We start from the raw sequence: 24448 nt of genomic DNA, 5'->3' as shown, positions 1-24448 counted from the left end.
AGTCAGGTAAATGCCTCATTGAAGGAAGGTCCAGTTGAATAGTCTGCCAGCAAGGAAGGGAAAGAAGTAGAGGGCAGATTGTTTTTTTTACCTTCGGAGAACGATTCATTTAGAATATGCGTGAAGAGGTGCAAGGTGTGGGAGCAGATCATAGGAATAATTTTACTGATTGATAGAGAACTAATTTGATTCCATCATTAAAGATCCCCATCACTCAGGACATGCCCTCTTCTCATTGCTGCCATCAAGGAGGTACAGGAGCCTAAAGAGACACATGCAACTTTTCAAGAGCAACCCTTCCCCTCTGCCATCAGATTTCTGAATGGATGATGAACCCCTGGACACTTCCTCAGTATTATTTCCCTCTCTTTTTGCACTACTTAATCTATATTTTGTACATACTGTAATTTACAGTTTTTATTAGTAAGTATTGCAATGTACTGCTGCTGCAAAGCAACAAATTTCACACCATATGCCGGTGGTATTAAATCTGATTCTGGTAAAGTAAGATGGTGAATAGCAGAGATCTCTATTATGGCTGTAGAGCAATTGGCTGTAAAATCTTCCATCTGGAGCTAAGGTCTGCTGTCAGGCACCTTTCCAAGTGAATTCCTTGCACATTGGTGTGCTTTGAGAAGTCATATAGCACCAAGCATCTGGGATCACTATTTAATGTGTTGGGAAATACTGATGTTGCCCATTAGTGATAGTGCGATCATTCGAGTCGAGTACGATGTTCTCCTAAGGGGCTGTCAATTGGTGGGCCCTCACAGAACAGGAGAGGCCCATCCATGATTCACATATTCTAATTCAATGTGGGTAAGAGTAAGTGGTGTCTGTGGTTAGGTCTTTAACTTCAGTCTCGCTTGTTCTCTGCAGCACAATGGAGGTCATTCTCATAGCACAGTGCCCTCTTGAACAGATCTACCTTTTGAGTGTGATGTCTTTCAATGTTTAGATTTCTCCAGGCTGATTTTAAAGGTTATCTTTGAAACATTTCCTTTGCCCACCAGGGACTCGCTGATCTTCCTCCCATTAGACCACTTAGGTTGTCAATTTTTGTTCCTCCAAATATATTCAGCTTAATATCTTAATGAATTGTTTAAAGAAATGATGTTGGTGATAATGAGAATCTGAGCAGACCCTCATGCAGTTGTGAGGGAGTACTGCACTGTCAGAAATGCTCTCTTTAGTTGCAATGCTTTGAAAAGGCCCCAAAAGTGACATCAAAGCTCATCACCCTTCTATTTTGTGGGTATCGTAATGTAGATGGTGGGTTATGAACCACTTAAAAACAGTAGGCAACATAAGATGTAGAAAATAAATGTTTTGGGCATTCAGGATTTGTAACGTCAGAAGTTAAGTGCAAGATACATCATTGACATGTTGAACGGACAAGTGAGCATTCTGTCCATTACGTGGTGATTTCAGATGTGCGGTGCTTGCAGTGAACTGGCTGGCAGGATTAATTATGCAAACGAGTTTCTGCAGACACCCGAAACCCAGAGTAACACACTCAAAATGCTGGAGGAATTCAGCATTTAGGCAGCATCTAAGGAAAGGAATCTTGATGAAGCGTCTTAGTCCAAAATGTTGTCTGCTGTTAGTTCCTCTCCATGGATGCTGCTTGACCTGCTGAGTTCCTCCAGTGTTTTGTGTGTGTTGCTTGGGTGCTAGAACTAGGGCTTGAACCTTTTTTAACAAGTAGAAAGGTTTGGCAATACTTATGGATTGCCAAAATAATAATACATTTTATGAAGCTATTTCTGTGAACAGGCCATTATATAATCTCCCTCAACCCATCTCTTGTATATTTAAAAAAAACAAATAGTTTGGCTGTTTATGTCTTTCTGTTAGTGCAATCTTCTGATGCCGGATTTAGTTGCAGCCTTTTCTATTTTACACCAGTGACCATCTTTCAATGTATTTAATTGGCTGCAGAGCACTTTGGGACATCCGGAAATCGAGAAAGCTGATATTTAAAATGCTAGCCGCCTTCACTTGGGTTCATTGAGACCTGCCATATTTGGTCTCTTGGTTATTTGTTGCCATGCCAACAGCTGTGGAATGGTGCCATCAGATTTATTGGAAGGAACAACCTTGCATCAGCCAGTGGGTTATCTAACTCTGGGGGAAACTTAAGAGAGTCAGCTGCATACTCTGAGCCAATAGTGCTACCCAGTGCTTCCAGTAAAGTTGTGAAAAGGCTTTGCAAGCAATGCTTTTATGTGAAGCATGGCAGCCTTCTTTATTCTGTAGGCTTAAATACATTTTTTATTAGAAATTCTTTGTTATATTTTTATACTGTGGGGAATTTGCCTATGTACAAAACTTCACTACATTTCAAAGCAGTTCACTGGCTATAAAGTGCTTAGGGATGGTCCCAGAGGCTCATAAATGCAAGTCCGATTGTTCTCTCTATCAAACCTCAATGCTGTATGAGTTACTGATTGATATCAAATCTTTTGAGGTTAAAATTCAGTCTGTTTATATCAAGGATTCTACGTGATTCGTTGGTGCTAAATTTCACCAGGTGCCACTTTAATGAAGTGTTTTCAACTCAGTGTCAGAAATCATTTTCAAAAGGCTTGATGTCTGTGTCAAACCACTGCTGATGGCAATATTGTTGCATTAACTGGTGTGCAATAATACTTTCTGGCATAATTTTAATCCTGTAGGCCAGACTTGGGATTTAAAATCATGAAAAAAAGATTACAAGTTTTACAATATATCTGCCTTGGGCAATAATAGAACATAGTACAGCATAGTACAGACCTTTCAGCACATGATATGCTGACCTTGTAATCTACTCTAATATCAATCTAACCCAGGGATTCCTAACCTGGGTTTTACAGGCCCCTTGCTTAATGGTATTGGTCAATGGCATTAAAAAGTTTGGGAAGCCCTGATCTAAGCCTTCCCTCTACATAGCCCTCCATTGTTCTACCGTCCATCTGCCTATCTAAGAATTTCTTAAATGTGCCTAACATATCTGCCTCTACCCCCACCCATGGCAGTGTTTCACACACTCACCACTCTATGTGTTTAAAGTAAAAATTTATCTCTCAGGTTTTCCCTATACTTTCCTCCATTCGCCTTAAAATTGTGCCCCCTGGTGTTAATCCTAAGGAAAACCAGTCTCTGGCTATCCACTTGATCTACGACTTCTACTATCAAGTACATCTCTATCGTCACCTCTTATCCTTCGCTCTAAAGAGAAAAGCCCTAGCTCACTCAACCTGCCTTAATAAAGCATGTACTCTAATCCCCAGTCAGGGTCACATGAAGCCATGGGAGCAGGCGGTAGATGGTCGTATGAGCAGCTGCTGCACATCACGAGTCCTGGTTATGCGACCGCCGACACCAGGCGGACAGTTTTTGAATAGTATAGATGATGGCTGGGGTTACCTGCCTTGTAAAGACACTGCCCAGAAGAAGGCAATGGCAAAACCACTTCTGTAGAAAAATTTGCCAAGAACAATCATGGTCAAGAACATGATCACCCACGTCATATGATACAGCACATAATGAATGAATGAACTCTAATCCCGAAAACATCCTTGCAAATCTCATCTGCATCCTCTCTAGGCTCCCACTTCCTTCCTATAATGAGACTACCAGGACTGAAACTTACTATGAACATGGGATTAGCTACAGTTTACCTCTGCTGTGAGCAGCTGGCATTTGGATTCCGTATGGTGTTTCTCACCTAGGAGTTTGGTTCTGATCTCTGTTACTTTACCAAGAGAAGTTACGTGTAGAGACTGGCAGAAGGAATCATTGCAGGAAAAGGGTTGATTCTTTTTCAGTTAACAGTGAGACTAGATCTTAAGCACTGAGAAGGTTAAGAATTGCTTTGATCTTGGTGTTCAAAATCATGGAGAGCTTTTACAATCCGTAACAAATGAATCAGTAACACCAGACATAGATTTAAGGTAGCGGTTCCCAACCTGGGGTCCATGAACCCCTTGGCTAATGGTAGGGCTCCATGGCATGAGAAAGGTTGGGAACCCCTGATTTCAGGTCATCATCAAAATAATCAGAGGTGGCATGAAAATAAGTATTTCAATGCAATCAGTTATAGTCATCTGGACCACACTACTTGGAAAAGGTAGTGAACATACACTCACACACTCTATCCGTTTTATTAGTACCTCCTGCACCTCATAGGGTGGCCACTGAGTGTATATTCATAGACCATCCACTTCAAGGTTGGATGTGTGTTCAGAGATGCTGTTCTGCACAACACTATTATAATGTGAGGTTATTAGAGTTACTCCCTCCTTCCTGTCAGCTTGAACCGGTCTGGCCATGCTCTTCTTTCATTAACAAGGTGTTTTCACCCACAGAACTTCCACTCACTACACTGTTCTCTGTAAACTCGAGACTGTTGTGTGTGAAAATCCCAGATCAGTTTCTGAGATATTCAAACCATTCCAAGTCATTCCATGGTCAAAGTGAGTTGGATCACAGTTCTTCCCCATTCTGATGTTTGGTCTGAGCTGATCTCTTGACCATGTCGGCATGGATTGGGTTACTGCCACGTGATTGATTGATCAGGTAGTTGCATTAGTAAGCAGCTGTACAGACTCACCTAAAAAGTGACTACTGAGTGTGGATTCAAGAATACACTTCAACAGGAAATTGGATAAATGGTGAAGGAACAGTGGGAAAAGTGACTGTGACTAATTCAGAGCTCTTCTTGTGAAGTGGCACAGGTAAAGACACAGATACGGGTGAATAAACAATGTGCTTTAGTAAATGGGAATCTAATCCGACAGCATTTTAGCAGATTCATGATGTACCACAGCTGTAAAGTTACGGAAGGGTTAATGATACCAGCCAGTTGAAAAATAAGAATTTCGATGCAGGGATTGATTGCAACCTTCTCCAGAGAATAGAACTGCTGTAGCTGTCTTGATTGGCATTTCAGTTTGGGTGAAGTTTGCTTAATTGAGTAAGCCAGTGCAGAAACATGCAGATTCATGTACAGGCAGAGAGAAGGCTTAAAGTTGAAGTTAGTTTTTTGGAATTTCACTCTACTTGATCACCATTCATGTTTCATCACTTATAAAGCGCCTGTAGCATTATACTGTTTACTTTTTAACTTGAACTCACCTCCGTGTCAATCTTCAAGATTTAAAGATTTCTAACAGACCATTTATAGACCCCCAGACACGGGGTTCTGTATTCAATCTCCCATTTATTTGAATTACTTTCATGTGCTGCTTTGATATGGTTGTAATGTTTATTAAGAAGGACATATTGCTAGGGGGTACTAGATGTAATTTTTGTAATAAAAATCTTCGTATGGTATTTATTTTTATTTGGGGGAGGGTATTATTTCGTTAACAGACTCAGCACAAAAGGTCATTTAGTCCATTTTCCCAGTGCTGACCCAGTGAAGGGTGTATATTCAGTTTGATTCTCTGTTATCCTTCAAATTGTTCCTCTTATGTTTGTAAGTTACTGAAAGTGCTTCCACTTTCTGCCCAGCTCCTAAAACCTTGCTGAGGTGGGAAAGTAAATCTGATCTCTTCCTACCTAAGCCCTGAAAATATCTTAACTCTGCGTGCACTGGGTGCGAAGGTCTTGCCACCGCTGACAGATTGCTGATGCAGCTCTGTACTCTCGGCAGGTGTATGATGGACGATGACAACGAGGTGCGAGATAGGGCCACCTTCTATCTGCATGTTTTGGAACAGAAACAGAAAGCTCTAAACTCTGCCTACATCCTCAATGGTAAGAGAATTATGTTGTCTATTTTCTTAACATCAACGTACAGTGCAACACATACAATTAGTGAAGTCACAGGCACCCTAGACAGTGAGAGTGCAAATGCCACGACAAGGTACACTGGGAGATCCAGACTTCATTTCTCAGTATACGAAAGGTCTGTTCAAGAGTCTGGTAACTGGAGTAGAAGCTGTCCTTGAGCCTGCAAAGCCAATAGTGCAAAAGAGGAACTTGGAAGTTTGCACAGATTGGCATGTCACCTAAAACTTCGGCAAACTTCTATGGCTGTGTAGTCAAGAATATCTTGACTGGTTACATCACAGCCTGGTATGGAAACATCAATACAAGGAACAGAATTGCCTACAGAGGTTCAAAAACCTACTCGGAGAATGGTGTGTGTGTGGTAGGAACATTGAGAAATTTGGATAGGTAACATGAATGGGAGGCTATAGTCTGGGTGCTGGTTGGTTGGACCAGGGAGGTTAATAGTTTGGCATAGACTAGATAGACTGAAGAACCTGTTTCTGTGCTGTAGTGTTCTGACTCTAATCACGTTCTAGCTGATGCCAGGCGCTTCAATGCCCACAGACCTCAGGGAAAAATGGGATTTCATCTTCAATCTCTGCCACTTTGTATAAATTATTTTCAACATCTGCGTTGTCTTGGTCATTACTACCATCAGGGAGGAAGTACAGGAGCCTGAAGACAGGTTTAGGAACAGTTTCTTCCCTTCGGCCATCAGATTCCTGAATGGATCATGAACACTAACTCACTATTCTGCTCTTTTTTTTTGCACTGCTTAATTTTATATTTCTTACTGTAACTTATATATTTTATGTTTTGAACTGTACTGCTGCAAAACAACTAATTTCTTGACATATGTCAGTGATAATAAACCTGATTCTGTTGTAATAGAACCATATAAAATCTGAGCAGGAGATAAAAGGGATGAGCTTTATTTGACTTATGTACATCGAAAAAACACAGTGAAATGCTTTGTTTGTGTGAACAATGAACACAGTTAGGATTGTGCTGGAACAGCCCGCAAGCGTCGCCATGCTTCTGGTGCCAACATAACAACCCTAACCTGTACGTCTTCGGAATGTGGGAATAAATTGGAGGAACCCATCGTAGTCATGGATAAAACATACAAGCTCTTTACAGGCAGTGGCAAGAATTGAACCCTGATCTTCGGGCACTGTAATAGTGTTATGCTAACCGCTACACTATTGTGCCACCCCAGGATTAGGCCATTTGGCCCATCAATACTGTTAGGGCTTGCCTTCCACTTTGATACCCATATTCTGTCATCTCCATAGCATTTAAGATACTTTCTCCTCCTCAAAGATATTTTATGGTTTGGCTCCACTGTCTTCTGTGGTAGATAAATTCTGCAGGTTTACCATCCTCTGGGTGAATAAATTTCCATAAACTCTGTTGTAAACAGCATAACCTGTCCTGTAACCAGTGGGGGAACCCATTCCCACACAACCCCAGAACTTGCCTGGTTCACTGGAAAACTTATTATAGTATCTTGAAACATCTTAAGAATAGTGGATTTAAATTGTGATGTGGTGTTAACAGGAGTAACATCAGTAGTCTGGGAAATCTGCCAGTCCTAAGAATGCTGAATTATTGGGGTTTTACTGTATGTAAGCCATGACGAGCAATGTAATTTCTTGTTCAGGCCTGCAAGTGTCCATTCCAGGCCTGGAGCGAGCTCTGCACCACTACACTCTGGAGCCGTCTGAAAAACCCTTCGACCTGAAATCAGTTCCATTATCTATGGCCCCCATCTCTGAACAGAAGTCTGGTAGGTAGACTTTCTGCAGCACAGTGCTCCCTGCTGATTGGTGCCATTGTATGTGTTTTATTGGTTCCTAGTTCCCAATTGACTGGTCCTTACCCAAGTAGTGTGGAATTGGAATTATACCTGATACCTTTTGATAATCGAACATGAAAAGGCAGGGTAAGAATGCAAACTGTTTCTTTCTAGATGAGTCAGTGAAGTTACATTGGATGACTTTTAGTCATCCTCATCTGCCTTAAATTTCTATTTTCATAATTGGGGTTTAACGTCAAAACACCCAGCTGCCCTAGAGTGAAGCAATGGCATTAAAGGCTTTTCATCAATGTTGTTTTAATTATTCTCTACCCCGAGGCTACACTTTGGAAAGTTAAGTGATTGGAAAAAGCCTTGAAATCTGGTCCTCATTCTCCGCTCCTCATTCCCCTCCCAGCTGCATTCCACACATCCTTCAAACTAATCAAATAAACGCCACCTCTACCCACATAAAAACCTGTGTTAAATGCAGCTGCCACTCGAGCCCCATGGAAAGCCCCGTGGAAAACAGGGTGGAATGCTTTGGGAGTATATGGGAGGTACTTTTCCTACTCTTTTCTGTCTCGCTTCCCTTTCCCCCTCCATATCTTCCCCACCCCTCCCCCTCCCGGCATCTCACTCCTTTGTTCCATTGAATTTGATCTGGTTTTTTCTGTTTGTTTTCTTATCACACCAGAAATCACACCGGCATCTTCAGTGAAGGTGCCAGAAAAGGTGGCCTCAAGCAGACAGGACATTTTCCAAGGTAGGGACAGTTTAACCCAGCAATAATTGAAACTTCCCTTGTAGAAGTCGTTTCAGAATTTCCACCGTCAGTGCAAGTGATAGTCTTATTCCATTTCAGAGCAACTCTCTGCTGTCCCAGAGTTCAAGGATTTGGGTGCACTTTTCAAGTCCTCATCCAACCCCATCCCTCTCACAGAATCTGAGACAGAGTATGTCGTCCGGTGTACCAAGCACACTTTCGTCAGTCACATTGTGTTTCAGGTGAGTTACCTCGATGCCTTCTGGGGCCTGGACCCCGCCACCTCGTTTCGGCTTGTTCCCGACCTTTCCGATTCAGCATGCCGCACAAGTCAATTCAACCTTGGGTCTTCCTCGCTCTAAGCAACGGGTTTACCGCCTCACCTTGCCTCGGTTCTGTCACACTGAATTGCCTCCAAGTCCACAGGGAAGTTACAGATGATTACTTGTGATGATTGTTTGCCAGAAAAAGTGAGATTAAGAAAGTATTTAGTGTTTTCCTTGTTTCATTGGCCACCAGCCAGAAGTCACCAGTGTGAGCTTATAGGTAAACAGGCACAAGAATGATAGAAAAATGGAGGGTTTTGTAGGAGGGAGGGGTATCTTAGAGTAAATTAATGGATCAGCACAATATTGTGGGCTGAAGGGCCTGTACTATGCAGTAATGTTCTGTGTTCCATATAACCTGTAATATAGAAAACGCAGCAGCCTGTTTGGCACAACACAAAACCACAAGCACAAAGACTCTGTGTCTGTTGGGATAAACAACTGTTCTTTGAAATAATGCCATTAGATACTTAGTGCCATCTGAGGTTGCAGTCAGGAACCCAGCTTCATATCTCAATCTTAAATGAGCAACTCTTGATAGTATTGGCACTGGCCAGTGCAGCTTGGATTGTGCCCAACGTGATCCACGTCCCTTTGTTCCAGTAATGGGATTGCTGCCCGCTGATCCATGGATGATGCACAAACATGCAGACGCAAGACTGTGAATGCCATTGGCCACAAGGCAGCTTGCTGACTCGCATTAAAGGGTACAAAATCCTCAGAGGTCTTGTCAAGGTGGTAATGGAAAGGATGCTTCCTCCTGTGGAAGAATCTAGAACAAAGGGTCTCAAAGGCAAGGGGAATGTTGTTTAAAGCAGAAACAAGACGAATTGGCGTTTTCTGATGATTATGAGTCCTTGACTCTCTTTTCCCCAAAACACAACGGAAGCAGAGATTTCAGGTATTTTTTAAGGCAGAGTGAGGTATCATCTAGTGCTCTTGGTGAAATAGTTCAATCTCTAGCATCTTGTATAGATAGTTCTATGGGTGGGCCTGGTTCAAGATAAGATAATAAGGTTTAGTATTGTCACAAGTACTGAGGTACAGGAAGAAGCTGTAAGGTTTTCAAAGGTTACAGTGAGAAGGCAGAATGGGGTTGAGAAGGAAAATAAATCAGCCATGATTGAATGTCAGAACAACCTCAATGGCTGAATAGCCTAATTCAGCTCCTGTGTCTTATGTTATTGTTCATACAAATCTACACATTTATTGAGATGCAGTGCGGAATGAGCCCTTCCTGCCTTTTGAGCTGCATCGTCCAGCAATCCCTTAAACTAATGCTAGCCTAATCAGGAGACAATTTACAATGACCAATTAACCAACCAGCCGGTACACCTTTCAACTGTGGGAAGAGACCAGAGCACCTGGAGGAAACCCACTTGGTCACGGGGAGAACATGGAGACTCAGTGGGAATTGAACCTGGGTCACCTGCACTGTGGGTGTTGTGCTGACTACTATACTAACACAGTGTGTTAAGCTAGCACAAGGTAACTAGCAATGGAGAATAAACTATTGATCACAGTGAAAGTGCATTGCAGGTAGACAATAAGACATCAGGTCAAGAATTCATCTCGGTGTACAAGGTGACTATTCAGTTGTCTTGTAGCAGAGGGGTAGAAGCTGTCCTTAAAGCCTGGTGCTTTCAGGCTTTTGTATCTTCTGCCCAGTGGGAGGTGGAGAAGAAAGTATGTCCAGGGTGGATGGGGTCTTTGATTCTGTCGGCTGCTTTTCCGAGACAGCAAGAAGTGTAGACAGAGACCATAGAGGGGAGGCTGGTTTCTGCGATGTGCTGAGCTGTGTTCACAACTCCCTGCAGTTTCTTGTGGTCATGGGCAGAGCAGTGAGTGTCAGGTTACTGAGGGTAGAGAGGTATGCAGAGTTCCATACTCCCACTAGCAGAATTCAGCCATTCAGCCCAGTGAGTCTGCTCCACCATTCTATCATGTCTCAACCCCATTCTCCCGCCATTGAATAGCAGGGATCTACATTCATCTGCTCATTGGTCCTAATTACTTCGGTAGTGAATCAGTGGAGGTGAGTTTTATTTTCCCTAGACAAGAAATGGTAAAATATTGTAGTGTTTTGCATTGTATGTGGGGCCTTTCACCGTGGAGAGTTCAGGCTAATATGATCTGCTTTGACTCTGTTGCTGGAAACAAGAATTTAAGAAAAGAGCATCTCATTCAAAATACCCTTACCATACAGAGCTGAGGACCATATTGAAAGGGGTGTGGACTGTAAATCTCTAACACCGTTCCTGTAGCTGTGCCATGAGGTGACAATTTTACAGTGTTTTTAAAACAATTTTTTTCTGGTTTCAGTTTGACTGTACAAATACTCTAAATGATCAGATCCTGGAGAATGTCACAGTGCAGATGGAGCCCACAGAAGGTTATGAAGTAGTGTGTTGTATTCCAGCAGCTAGCCTACCTTATAACCAGGCAGGCATCTGTTACACATTGGTGGTGTTGCCTGAAGATGATCCAACAGCAGGTGAGCAAAGTCTTACAGCTACGTGGTAGGTTGTGTGTCACGGCGGCTGCTGCATCCTTTTGAGCTGGTTTCTGCACTTGGCACCAAAAATCTAATCAAAATTCAGCTGGTTCAGTATGGTTTTGAGTTTTTCCAAAAATTCCTTGGCATAATCCAATATGTAAAAATTTTCCATGAACTGGAGCAATCAGATATTAGCAATCTGGACCACAAACATTTTCCATTGCAACACATTTCTTGATGATGCATTGAAAGAACATAGACCCTCGCTGTGTTGAAAGTGGGCTCTCCATAACAAAAAAAAATAGCACTAGGATGTCTTTAGCTGAGAAACTGTTTCAGAGAAATTAATTCAAATACAAAACTAAACCTTTTATTGTATTTGTCGGTGTGTGCACTAGTCAATTTCTTGGCAAGTTGTTTTTTTTTACATGAGAGCAGTTTTAAAGCTTGCCTAACTTGTGTGTGTATGTACCCATATCCCCACCTCTATGCCAATTTGAGGATCAGCAATTTCTGTGGATGGAGTCTGATTTAGGGTTTTTGGAACTAGTGAGATATATAGCTGATGCCATGAACCAAGGTGGTTTTGTGTGCAAAGCACTTGTGTTCAAAATAACCTTTTCTGTTGCATTTTCCTAGGGTTGCTCAGAAATTATCTTTGAATACAAACAGAAATCCAATCTCTAAGAATTTAACTGTCTTCCCCCCCACCCCATAACTTACCAAGATGCTGCCTGGATTAGATTGTAGGTCATATGAGGATGGCCTTTTCTCGGCCTTGCCGAGCGAAGGGGGATGAGAGGTGTACAAGATGATAAGAGGCATAGTGACAGGCACTTTCTTCCCCCGGATAGATAACGGCTAGTACAAGATGAGGCAATAGGAGGAAAGTGTAGGAGGAATGTCAGAGGTAAATATTTTACACAGAGAGTGGTGGGTGCGTGGAACATGCTGCCTGGGTGGTGATACGTTTGGGAAATCTAAGAGACTCGTGGATAGGCACATGGAAGGAAAAAAATGGAGGTTTATGTGGGAGGGAAGGGTTAGATTGATCTTGGAGTAGGTTAAAAGGACGGCACAACATCGTGGGCCAAAGGAGTTGTGTAGAGTTGTCCTGTTCTAAGACTTGAATAAAGCAACACACAGAAAATGCTGCCTGGCCTGCCCAATTCCTCCAGCATCTATGGAAAAGAATACAGTCAACGTTTCAGGCTGAGATGTCCTCTGTACTCTTTTCCATAGATGCTGCCTGGCCTGCTGAGTTCAGCCAGCATTTTGTGTATGTTGCTTGGATTTCCAGCGTCTGCAGATTTTCTCTTGTTTGTGATCTGAATAAAGCTCTCTTGCCTGATCATTTCCCACCCTGCCTCTCTCCTTTTACCCTACCTCAATGGCTGCCTCCTGTGTTTCTGATTTCTGTTTATCACAATAATGTTCATGAAATCATTATTGTGAGACTCAAATTCCCATAACACCCTTTTCTGTATTAAGTGAAATCTCTGGGCTTTGAAACTGAGTGTCAACATGAATCATTATGGCTTTGCAATGGGGCCCGCCATTATTTACTGAGTTTCCCACCATTCATTATTTCCAGCAGGCTTCACTTACTGCGAATTCATGACTGGAGATCGAGGCAGCATTTGGTCCTTTGATCCCAGTGAAAGATTGCTGAGGCCTATTCAAGCTAGTGGCTTAACCTGAGATCTATCAGAAAGCGTGGGCCTGATACCGGGTGGCTTCCTGCATCGTGAGACAGCCTGTCCATTTGAATCGGCCAGAATTGTCCTGTAACTTGATTCTATTGATCTGCCTCTAACTTTTATCTTTGATACAACAGCAAAGATCTCCATTTGACAGTGTATGAGGTCAAAGGTCCCTTATGTCCAGGGCCATCGAGCAAATGCCACTCACCATCTTCCTGATAGGTTAATGGTGGACATGACAAACTGCTGACATTTGAAGATTTTTACGTTTAGTGCTTGCATTTCCTATGCTCTGGATTTTGGAGGTCATTTTTCCCTTCTTTTTGTACTTACCCTTTATTCTCCCTTCTCCTTCAGTGGCCTGTACGTTTAGCTGTACTCTAAAGTTCACCGTTAAAGACTGTGACCCCAACACTGGAGAAGCTGATGAGGATGGGTATGAAGATGAGTATGTGGTAAGTGCAGCTGACCCAATACTGATTGTGATCAGACTTAATGTAATAGTCCCAGAATAGTCTGCAGCCGTCTAATACACAGCAAGCACCCACACACAGCAGAAGAAAATGAATTGTCCAGATTTGTCTTAGTGATATTAATAATTGACAGGACACTTTGAGAATGTTCCCACTCATTAAAACAATATTGCTTTTTTTTGTCCATCTGTGAGAGGAGATATGTTCAACGTCTCATTTGACGATGGTATCTCAGATAGTGCAAGCTCCCTGGAATATCAGCCTAGTTAGTGAGTGAAGTCTGTTTAATGCAGGGGTTCCCAGCCTGGGGTCTACGGACCCCTTGCTTAATGGTATTGGTCCATGGCATAAAAAAAAGTTGTGAACCCCTGGGTTAATATCTCTTAAACGATGCAAGCTCCCTGGAATATCAGCCTAGGTAATGAAGTCTGTTTGATGTCTTTGAAACAATGCAAGTTCCCTGGAATATTAAACTAGTTTATAATTGACAGGAAGGGTGGTAGTGCAGTGGAATCTCATTGAAATGTATTGAATGTTGAAAGGTATAGATAAAAATAGATGCGGAGAGGATGTTTTCTATCATGGGGGAGTCTACGACCAGAGGACGCAACCTCAGAATAGAGAATGTCGGTTTAGAGTGGAGATGAGGAATTTCTTTAGCTAGAGAGTGGCGAATCTGAAAATAGCTTAATGTCTTTTGTTCTCTAGTGCAAACAAGCCAGCCCTAGTTACTACTTGTCATTCTTCAGTGAATGACACTGGAAAAGTAGGTTTAATGGAACATTAGTGTATCCTCAAAAATCTATAGGAAGTCATTTTTATGGAAATTATACTTTGGGACATGGTTTTACTGGATGTATTTACATATGAAGCTCTAGGAGCTTTATACTGTTTACTTTTTAAACTTGTGCTGTAAATGCACCATATTTGCTAATTTATTTGGGATAATATTACTTTGTGCTGTGTTTGAATTATATGTACTGTGTTGGGCACCTTGGTCCGGAAGAACTTTGTTTTATTTGACGGTATACATGCATATGGTTGAATGACAATAAACTTGAACTTACTAATTGATAGATTAATTCTGTGTTCATAGGGACACTTCACAATACAAATTAGTTACCAATATTGCTGCTCTGTAGTGGTCCCCGTTCAATAGACCAACAACCATAGGACTTAAATCATTGCCTAAAAGGCATCAGAGAAGATCTTTTTGAACATACTAATTAATGTGTAATTTGCATGAACCTAGTTCAAGTTTATTGTCATCTGACTGTACACTGTACAACCAAACAAAATAATGTTCCTCCAGACCACGGCGCACCCACCATACGTGTATCACACACAGCACATAAAACAAAATATTACCACAAGTAAGTTAATAAAATATAATTTGAAGTGCATGCAGTGCACAGCACAGGTAAACGGTAAACAACTAGCTGTCCTAGTGACGAGATCTCGGTGGTGGCAGGGTTTTCATTCATCCCATGGCCTGAGGGAAGAAGCTGTTACCCAGTCTGGCAGTCCTGGTCCTGATCCCTCAGTATCTCCTTTTTGACTGTAGTGGGTCAAATAGATTGTGGGATGGGTGGTAGGGATCCTCAACAATGCTTTGGGCCCTTTGCCTACAACACTTCCAGTAAATGTCACAAATAGGGTGGGGGGGAGGGGAAAGGAGACCCCAGTGATCCTCTCAGCAGTTTTCATTACCCTCTGCAGGGCCTTTGCCGTCCGATGCCTTGCAGCTTTCATATCACACAATGATGCAGCCACACGGGGAACTCTCGATGGCGCTCCTGTACAAAGTTGTTAGTTAATCAAAACTTGTGAGACTTGAATATCTAGTTTGGTTGGCGTAAAGGACTGATAGATAGGAGACTGCTGTCTCATTGTACATACGAGTAGTCAGATTGTCAGGCGGGTTTCTCAGCACCTCACACTTGGAAAGGCCACCTTCTTTTAAACTAAGCTCAGCTCCATCACAGTTCAAATGCAATCTCCCATTTTTTTTTCTGAACACAGGTGTGTAAATTCTATGGAGAACTTTTGTAGAGTGTGTAATTTACAATAAGCATTTAGAGTTACACTGGAGCAATTGGCCCATACTGCAAACTCCAAATATGTTCAGTGCTCTAGAGTTGGTGCAGAAGTAGAGGTTACACTGTAAGTTGCAAGTTCAAGTTTAATTGTCATTCAGCTATACATGAATACAGCCAAGTGAAAGTGTTACTTTGGCGCCAAGGTGCAAAACACAGTACAGTCACGCAGCACAAGGTGCATATAGCAGATAAAAGATATCGGTAAAATACAGTCACACAAAAAAATATACTCTTAAGACCCTGAGTCTATGAGTGTTGCAGCAGTCTGTAGTTGAACACATTATGGCAGAGAGATGGGAACATATGATAGAACTGAGGATGAGCCAGCAGGTTTACATGTAAATGATGGGTGTAACGTGAATGTAAGGAAGGACAAGCCAGTGATTGAGTACAAGTACAGACAGAGCAAAGAGTTAAATTGTACACAGACAAAATTCAAAAGGGTGAAGAATGCAGGAGAGAAGGTCCTGCATTTAAATACACATAGCACTTGGAATAAGGTGGGCAAATCGTTGCTCATTTAGAGAATGATTGATATGACGCTGTGGGCATCAATGAGTCGTGGCTGAAAGAGGGCCATAGTTGGGAGCTTAACAGGAAGGCATAGGCGGTGGTGTGATTCTGTTGGTAAGAGATGAAATTACATCTTTAGAAAGAGGTGACAGAGGGTCAGAGAATGTTGAATCTTTGGGTGGAGTTAATCTGCAAGGGTGAAAAAAGACATTATGGGAATCATATATAGGCCTCCAAATAGTTGCCAAGATGTAGGGTTGAGATTGCAAAGGGAGCTGGAAAAGGCATGTAGTAAGGGTAATGTCGCTATTGTAATGGAGAACATCAATATGCAAGGGGATTGGGAAAATCAGGTTGGTGTCAGATTGCAAGAGAGGGAATTTGTTGAATGCCTACGAGATGGCTTATTAGAGCAGCTTGTGCTTGTAATACACACCCAGATCTTATCTGGGAGCCTAACACAAAGGAACCCTTAGGAGACAGTGATCATAATATGATTGAATTCACACTGCAATTTGTGAGGGAGAATCAGTATCACAATGGAATAAAGGGAATTACAGGGGCATGAGAGAGGAGCTTGCTTAGGTGAACTGAAGGAGGATTCTAACAGGGATGACAGCCGAGCAGAGATGGCTGAAGTTTCTGGGAATAGTTCACAAGGCATAGGATAGATAAGTCCCACAGGAAAAAGCTGTTCTCAAATGGTGGGGTAGGCAACCCTGGCTGACAAGAGAAGTTAAGGACTGCATAAAAGCCAAGGAAAAGGCATATAAGGTAGCAAAAGTGAGTGGGGTTGGATGACTGGGAAGCTTTTAAAATCCAACAAAGTGCAGCTAAAAAAAGCTATAAGAAGGGAAAAGATGAAATTTGAGGGCAAACCAGCCAATTATTTAAAGCAGGATGCTAAAAATTTATTCAGTTGTTTAAAGAGTAAAAAGGAGGTGAGAGTTGATATTGGACCACTGAAAAATTACGCTGGTGAGGTAGTAATGGGGGACAAAGAAATGACAGATGAGCTTAATGAGTACTTTGTATCACTCTTCACTGTGGAAGACACTAGCAGTGTGCCAGAGGTCCATGAGTGTCAGGGAGCTGGAATGAATGCCATTGCTATTACAAAGGAAAAAGTGCTAGGCAAACTCAAAGGTCTTAAGGTGGTTAAGTCACCTGGACCAGATGATCTACATCCCAAAATCCTGAGAGTGGTTGCTGAGAAGATAAGGGATTCATTGGTCATGATCTTTCACGAATCACTTGATTCTGGCAAGGTCCCGGGGGACTGGAAGATTGCAAATGTCACTCCACTCTTTAAGAAGAGAGGGAGGCAAAAGAAAGCAAATTATAGGCCAGTTTTCCTGAGCTCAGTGGTTGAGAAAGTGTTGGAGTCTATTATTAAGGATGAGGTTTTGGGCTATTTGGAGACTAATGATAAAGTAAGTCAAAGTCAGCATGGTTTCTGTACAGGGAAATCTTGCCTGATATATCTGTCAAGAGTTCTTTGAGGAAGTAACAAGCAGGGTGCACAAAGGAGAGGCAGTAGATGTCATTTACTTGGATTTTGAGAAGGCATTTTATAAGGTGTCATACATGAGGTTGCTTAACAAGATAAAATCCTAGGGTTTTACAGGAAAGTACTGGCGAGAGAGGAGTGACTGACAGGCAGGAGGCAGCAAGTGGGAATAAAGGGGGTCTCTTCTGGTTGGCCGTCAGTGACTTGTGTTCCTCGGGGTCAGTATTGGAACCGCTACTTTTTACATTGTTTGTCAGTGATTTGGATAGTGGAATTGATGGCTTTGTGGCAAAGTTTGTGGATGATACGAAGATGGGTGGAGGGGTAGGTAGTGCTAAGGAAGCAATGCGATTGCAGCAGGACTCAAATTGGAAGAATGAGCAAAAAAAAAAGTGGCAGATGAAATACAGTGTTGGGAAATATATGGTAATGCATTTTGGAAAAAGGAACAATAGTGTGGACTATTATTTAAATGGGGAGAAGGTTCAAAAATCAGAGGTAAGAGGGACTTTGGAGTCCTCGTGCAAGATTCTCAAAAGGTTAATTTACAGGTTGAGTCTATGGTAAAGAAGGCAATTGCAATGTTGGCATTTATTTCAAGAGGAATAGAATATAAAAGCAAGGAGATAATGCTGAGCCTTTACAAGACACTAGTCAGGTTACACTTGGAGTATTGTCAACAGTTTTGGGCCCCTTATCTCAGAAATGATGTGTGTCATTGGAGAGAGTCCACAGGAGGCTCACGAGGATGATTCTGGGAATGAAGGGGTTAACATGTGAGGAGCATTTGGCAGCCTTGGGCCTGTACTCACTGGAATTTAAAAGAATGCACAGGAATCTCATTGAAACCTACCAAATGTTGCAAGGGCTAGATGGGTGGATGTGGAGAGGATGTTTCCTATGGTGGCGACATCCAGAACTAGAGGGCACAGCCTCCGGATTGAGGGGTGACCTTTTAGACCAGTGGAAAAGAAGAATTTCTTTAGCCAGAGTAGTGAACCTGTGGAATGCACTGCAACAGACAGCTATTGAGGCCAAGTCCAAGGGTATATTTAAGGTGGAAGTTGATAGTTTTCTGATTAGTCAGGGCATCAAAGGTTATGATGAGAAGGCAGGTGTATGGGGTTGAGTGGGATCCGGGATCAGCCGCGATGGAATGGTGGCACAGACTCGATGGGTGAATGGCCTAATTCTGCTCCTGTGTCCTATGGTCTTAATATGTCTTGGTGCTGTCTCCGGTGTTCGCTTGGACGCCGCGCCGTGCTGCCACCAGTGGAGTCCACCGCTAGTGACACTTCCATTATTAACGTATTGAGTGAGGTTGATGGTCCTTGTGCACAATGCGCAAACTTTGAGAGACTTTTCCAGGTCTCTTCAGCAGTTAATCACATCTTATTTCCTAATTCCTTCTCGTTACTGGGACATCGTTTTGAAGTTTGAACGTGACAAGTGAGTATCCAGACGGTGGTCATTGGCCAATGTGTTCCTTTTGTTTCTCAGCTGGAAGATGTGGAGGTCACTGTGGCTGACCACATCCAGAAAGTCCTGAAGCCCAACTTCGGCGCTGCCTGGGACGAGGTGGGAGACACCTTTGAGAAAGAAGAGACTTTCGCCCTGTCAAGCATGAAAACACTTGACGGTTAGTACTGATCATAGCCAGCGGGTAATTGGTATTGATCTGCAGATGGTGCAAATAACATTGATCTCAGCTCTACACACAGAGTTGATACATATTGTACAAAGGGCCGTGTCACTCAGAATGCCAGGTGTCAATCTGGCTCAGCTTTCTCAGCTTTTCCATTCTCTGTAAATTGTCTCAGATTGTACATAGGATGTGGTCTGGCTGTCAGCCATCTCCTGTCTCTCCTTGTTATGTCAAATACAACATTGTCAGATTGAGCAGGAACTGAGTGAAGGTGTGGGGTGGGGGGGAGTGAATTGATAGTAACATTTTCATCATTTTGTGTGTGTGATATTTATCCAATATGTCACTTCGATGTCGTCCTTCTTGAGGGGCAGGAAAGTTGCATTGTGTATTTGTGCTTGTGTGGATGTGGGTGTGCCTTCTGAATTACTCCAGTTCCTGATCTGAGGTGCACACAGCACTGTGAAATATGATGAATCGTATTCATTTAGATCAGTGGTACACGCATGCGCGCTGGTGCCCATGCAAGGGTTCATGGTCATTGTAGTCTTTCTCGGGGTAAACCCAACATATTTGACTGCTACTCTTGTTCGTTGGCAACCCGATCTCCTCCCCCCCACCAGCCGGTCCACAAAAATATTGTTAATATGAAACCGGTCCGCAGTGCGAGAAAGGTTGGGGACCCCTGATTTAGATCAGTGGTTCCCGTCCCTTTTTTGTTCTATACCATGGACAAATGCAATTAAGCATGGGTTCTGTGGATCCCAGGTTCGAAACTCCTGCTTTAAATGCTCGTTTATAATCTTTAACATCAGCTGCTAAGTAAGGTTAAGCTTTATTTGTCACGTGTGCATTGAAGCATGCAGTGAAATGCGTCGTTTTTGTCAACAACTAACACAGTCTGAGGATATGTTGGGGGCAGCCCCCCAGTGTCGCCATGCTTCTGCTGTCAATGTAATGTGCCCACAACTTACTAACCCTAACCCGTTTGTCTTTGGAGTGTGGGAAGAAGCCAGAGCACCCAGAGGAAACCCACACAGTCAAGGGCAGTACTTACAAACTCCTTGTAAACAGCAGCAGAATTGAACCCAGGCTGCTGATACTTTAAAGTGTTATGCTGTCTGCTATGTTCACGTACTGCCCTTTTGGATTGTGGACAGATGCAGCTCGGTTCAGGCCAGTAACTGTATAGCTGCAGAATATGTGCATATTATAACCTGTGTGTTTCTTGTATTTACAGAGGCCGTGAATAACATTGTTAACTTCCTGGGCATGCAGCCATGTGAAAGATCAGATAAGGTGCCGGAGAATAAGAACTCACACACACTTTACCTAGCAGGTAAGATGACCGATGACTCCTGAACATCCTCCCTAGCACAGACTTGAACTTACTGGGGTGTATCTGTGAACTGGTTTTGACAGCTTTCAGTGATGTTCGAGAGATGTTTCTTGTTACGGGTAGTGGAGAAGGTGTGGGGTGTCCTTTTTTTTCGGTGGTGTGTAGTTTTCAACAAATGATTACCAAGAGGCATTTGCATTTATATAATGCCTTTAACATGGTGGTATTGCTAACGTGGGCATTGTAGTTTGGTTTAAGATGCCCTGGACCCTATACCTTTTCAATTACCATCAAGGGAGCATCCTCTCACACAGCACGAGGCAATGTCGAACAAGTCCTACTCACGATAGTTGTAGGCTGAATGTGGGCTTTGATAATTTTCCATTTACCAAAGAGCCAGAAGCCCATGTTTACACATCTCCAAACACTCTATTACCCTGGAGACAGAGGAGATGTTTCTGCTTGAGGGAAGCCCTAACTGAAGATCATAAGTGTAAGGCAATCAGTTATAAATCCAACAGGGAGTTGTGGAACTGTTTTCTCCAGAGAATATTGAGAATGTATAGCTAATTTCCACAGGGAGCGGCAGAGATGAGCAGTAGGGATAAATTTAGGAAACTGGATAAATACTTGGAGGGGCTGTTGATGTGAGTGAGGGAAGCAGCTGTCTGGTACCACCCCCACCTCAAATAAATGGCTTGGCCTGATTTCTTGCTTTTCTCAATCTTCCCCCATGCCCCCCCCCACTCCAGGTGTTTTTCGTGGGGGTCACGACCTCCTTGTGCGGGCACGGCTGGCGCTGATGGAGAGTGTGACGATGCAGGTCACAGCACGAAGTAAAGACGAAATTCCCGTTGATGTCATCATGGCCTCTGTTGGGTAGTTTCTTCTGTGAAGAAGTCTGGGCAATCTTCTCATGACTTGGGGATGGAAATGATGAGAGATCTTCTGAGCAAACACTGCAAATTTTATTGCCATTTATGTAGGGCGGGGGCTAAAATCAGTTCTTTGTTAGTCTTGCATAGGTTGTGTAAGACCTTTGGAAGCAAAGGTGTTTAATGAATAATTGTTAACATTGATTATGGTCTTATGAAAGCCTGCAAGCGAGGGAATTTAAACACCCTTGGTGTCCACAATGAGACTATTACATTAAATAAAAAGGCATTATATATATAAAAACATATATGAAATGTGGAATTACACATGAGTATTGAGGTTTGATTTCTTTCCTGTAGTCTGCTGCATGTAAACAAGTTTTGCTATTCCACTTTGTGGCTCGTGTGCTGCAGTTTAGTATAGGAAGGAGGTTCAGCAAGAACTCTTTCGATAGACCATGCTGCAGCTTATTCAGTGATCATTCTGGTTTTGATGGTTCACACTCCTGCAAGAGTCCCTATACACTGTACAGAAAGAGAAATGAACAACACTAGAACTCCACCCTCCTTCTCCCTCCCGTGACGTGGATTGGGCACTGAAAATAATCATGCCTATGCAAGATCCTCTTTACCCAGCACCAGTGCCTCAGACATCAATAGTTTGTTGCTTGTGGTTAAACCAGAAACTGACCAAAACATTCTTAATCTGCTCGCACAATAGTGCAAAAGGGAACCCAAAATGATAGCGTGGTAGTGTAGTGGTCAGCACGTATTACAGTACAGGCAATCCAGGTTCAGTTCCTGCAGCTGCCTGAAAGAAGTTTGTACGTTCTCCACGTGGGTTTCCTCCCAGTCCAAAGATGTACCAGTTGGTAGGTTAATTAGTCTTTATAATTATTAGGATAGGATTTAATTGGATTAGTGGGTGGTGTGGTTCAAAGAGCCAGTTCTGTGCTGTATCTCAATAAATAAAATAAACTTTAAAATGATGGTCTTTATCTACCTGCACCACCCCTCCTCCTCAATTCCTGCAGAATGCATTACATTTAAACTTCTCAATGGGAGTCTGCTGCTGAGTTTTGTAATTTCTACTTTTCAGAAAAGCAATTTGCCTTCTAAATTACAAATCAGTTCTGAGGATGAACTGTTTCAATGAAATTACCACTTCGCCATCCGAGCTGAATTGGAAATAATTCTCACAGTTCAAAAGTGTTTACAGGAATGTTTTATACTAGAATTCTAAAGGTGGGAATAGGTTGTGAAAAGAAACCTTGCAATGCTGCTGAAGTGACGAGAAGGATAAATGTAGGTGTTTATTCAATTCTTTCAGAGGATGTTTAGTTATTAATTCAACCCAAGTCTCTGCTAGCTTCCAGCATACTTTCTCTCTCTCATTACCTGTCACCCATCTCTACTATAGGTAAATTACAATCACTAATCAACCTACCAGCATGTAAGAGAAATCTAGAGCATATGCTCACAGGACGAATGTTCGCATAGACGGACAGATCAGGATTAACTCTGGGTTGCTGCAGGTAGTTAACAGTGGTTGGTCAGCCCCTGTACAAGTGTTTCCACACTTGCACTATACTCATCCATATCTCTCCCGTGAATGAACTTATCCTGACTTCTCTTCAATGTTGTAATTGAACCCGCATCTATCACACCCCCATCGTGCTCTGCGTGAAGAGGTTCCCCATGAGATTTGTCTTAAATATTTTACCCTCACCTTAATCTACGACCTCTGTTTTGCCCAACTTGTGGGGAAAAGAGCCTGCTTGAGTTGACCCTATCTCTATCCCACAATTTTATATACCTCTATCAAATCTCCTACGCTCCTGGGAATGGAGTCCTTACCTGTTTAACCTTCCCCTGTAACTCAGGTCCATGTAAATTTTCTCTGCCCTTTCAATCTTATTTATACATTGGTAAATGAGATATAAATAGAAAGGTGGGCTCGGACCTGCACACCATTCTAGAAAGATCTAGGCCTGTGTAAACTGATAAATACCAAACTGGCTGTTTAGGCAAATGATATCTGGTGCTTTTCCAGCAACAACTGGAAAATGACGCAGGAACGGAGGCGATGTATCTGTTTTTTTCTACTCTCCAAACTGCATGTGTAGTCGGTAACGTTCTCGGCTTCTATTTAGTGACTTTGCCATCTTGGGGCCTTCCACCTCTGTGACAAAACCACCCACTTCTTCACTCCCTGGTAACATTGCCAGAAAATTGTAGGTTCAAGCATAACTCCATGCATTTAACAACTAAGTCCAAGCACTCTCCTCTGCAACACCTAAGGAGTTCTGTATTATCCAAATTTGGCCTCGGCAACATCTTATACAACTTCAACATAACATCCCAGCTGCTGTTCTCAAGCCGCTGATCTGCTTTAACCTCATTTTTATTCTCAGTTTCAGCACCTCACTAAGGACAGTTTACCAGTCAGTTAGCTTGCCAACCCACGTGTCTTAGGACTGAGGGAAGAAAGCAGAGCTCTTGGCAGAAACCCACTTGGTCAGAGGGAGACAAATTCTACACACGCAGCACCCAAATTGAAGTTTGAAGCACCTGTGAGCAGGCTCCCTCCACCATCTTGCCCAGTGCCTTGGAACTAGGTCCTTCAACATAAAATACAGGAGCAGAATTAGGCCATTTGGTCCATGAAGCCTCCTCTGCCATTTCATCACGGCAGATACAATTTTCTTCCCAACCTCAATCTCCAAACATAGAGTTCTACAGCACAATACAGAGGAACACACACAAAATGCAGAGGAACTCCAGTCAGGTGGCATCTATGGAGATGAATAAAAGTCCATGTTTCTCTAACATTGTGTTACTCTGTATTTCCAGCATCTGCAGAATCTCTTGTTTATGATTTACAACACAGTACAGGCCCTTCAGCCCACTCTAAGATCAATCTAACCCTTCCCTTCCTATACATTGCCCTCTATTTTTCTATCATCCATGTGCCTATCCAAGAGTTCCTTAAATGCCCCTAATATATCTGCCTCTACCACCACCCCAGGCATTGCATTCCATGCATTCACCATACTCTGCGTAAAGACCTTACCTCTGACATCACCCTTGTACTTTCCTCCTGTCACCTTAAAACTGGAAACAAATTTTCATATTAGGATTTGC

At 42.6% G+C, this 24448-nt stretch overlaps 1 protein-coding gene across 2 annotated transcripts in view; it reads left to right on the top strand.

Moving 5' to 3' along the window:
• Positions 1 to 21629, top strand: part of copg2 (COPI coat complex subunit gamma 2) — a 103788-nt gene extending 82159 nt beyond the window's left edge. For both annotated transcript variants that reach the window (XM_072280276.1, XM_072280275.1), the window contains exons 16-24: positions 5639 to 5742; positions 7424 to 7549; positions 8256 to 8324; positions 8424 to 8566; positions 10973 to 11144; positions 13208 to 13305; positions 18946 to 19084; positions 20331 to 20429; positions 21182 to 21629. In XM_072280276.1, coding sequence (XP_072136377.1) covers positions 5639 to 5742; positions 7424 to 7549; positions 8256 to 8324; positions 8424 to 8566; positions 10973 to 11144; positions 13208 to 13305; positions 18946 to 19084; positions 20331 to 20429; positions 21182 to 21312 — 1081 coding nt within the window. In that variant the 3' untranslated portion in view covers positions 21313 to 21629. The remainder of the gene's footprint in view (positions 1 to 5638; positions 5743 to 7423; positions 7550 to 8255; positions 8325 to 8423; positions 8567 to 10972; positions 11145 to 13207; positions 13306 to 18945; positions 19085 to 20330; positions 20430 to 21181) is intronic.
• The last annotated feature ends 2819 nt before the right edge of the window (positions 21630 to 24448 follow it).

The sequence above is a fragment of the Mobula birostris genome, chromosome 16 (genome assembly GCF_030028105.1).
Source record: "Mobula birostris isolate sMobBir1 chromosome 16, sMobBir1.hap1, whole genome shotgun sequence".
NCBI lineage: Eukaryota > Metazoa > Chordata > Chondrichthyes > Myliobatiformes > Myliobatidae > Mobula > Mobula birostris.
Note: the sequence above shows the minus strand (reverse complement) of the source record. Positions and strands in the feature narration are given on the sequence as shown.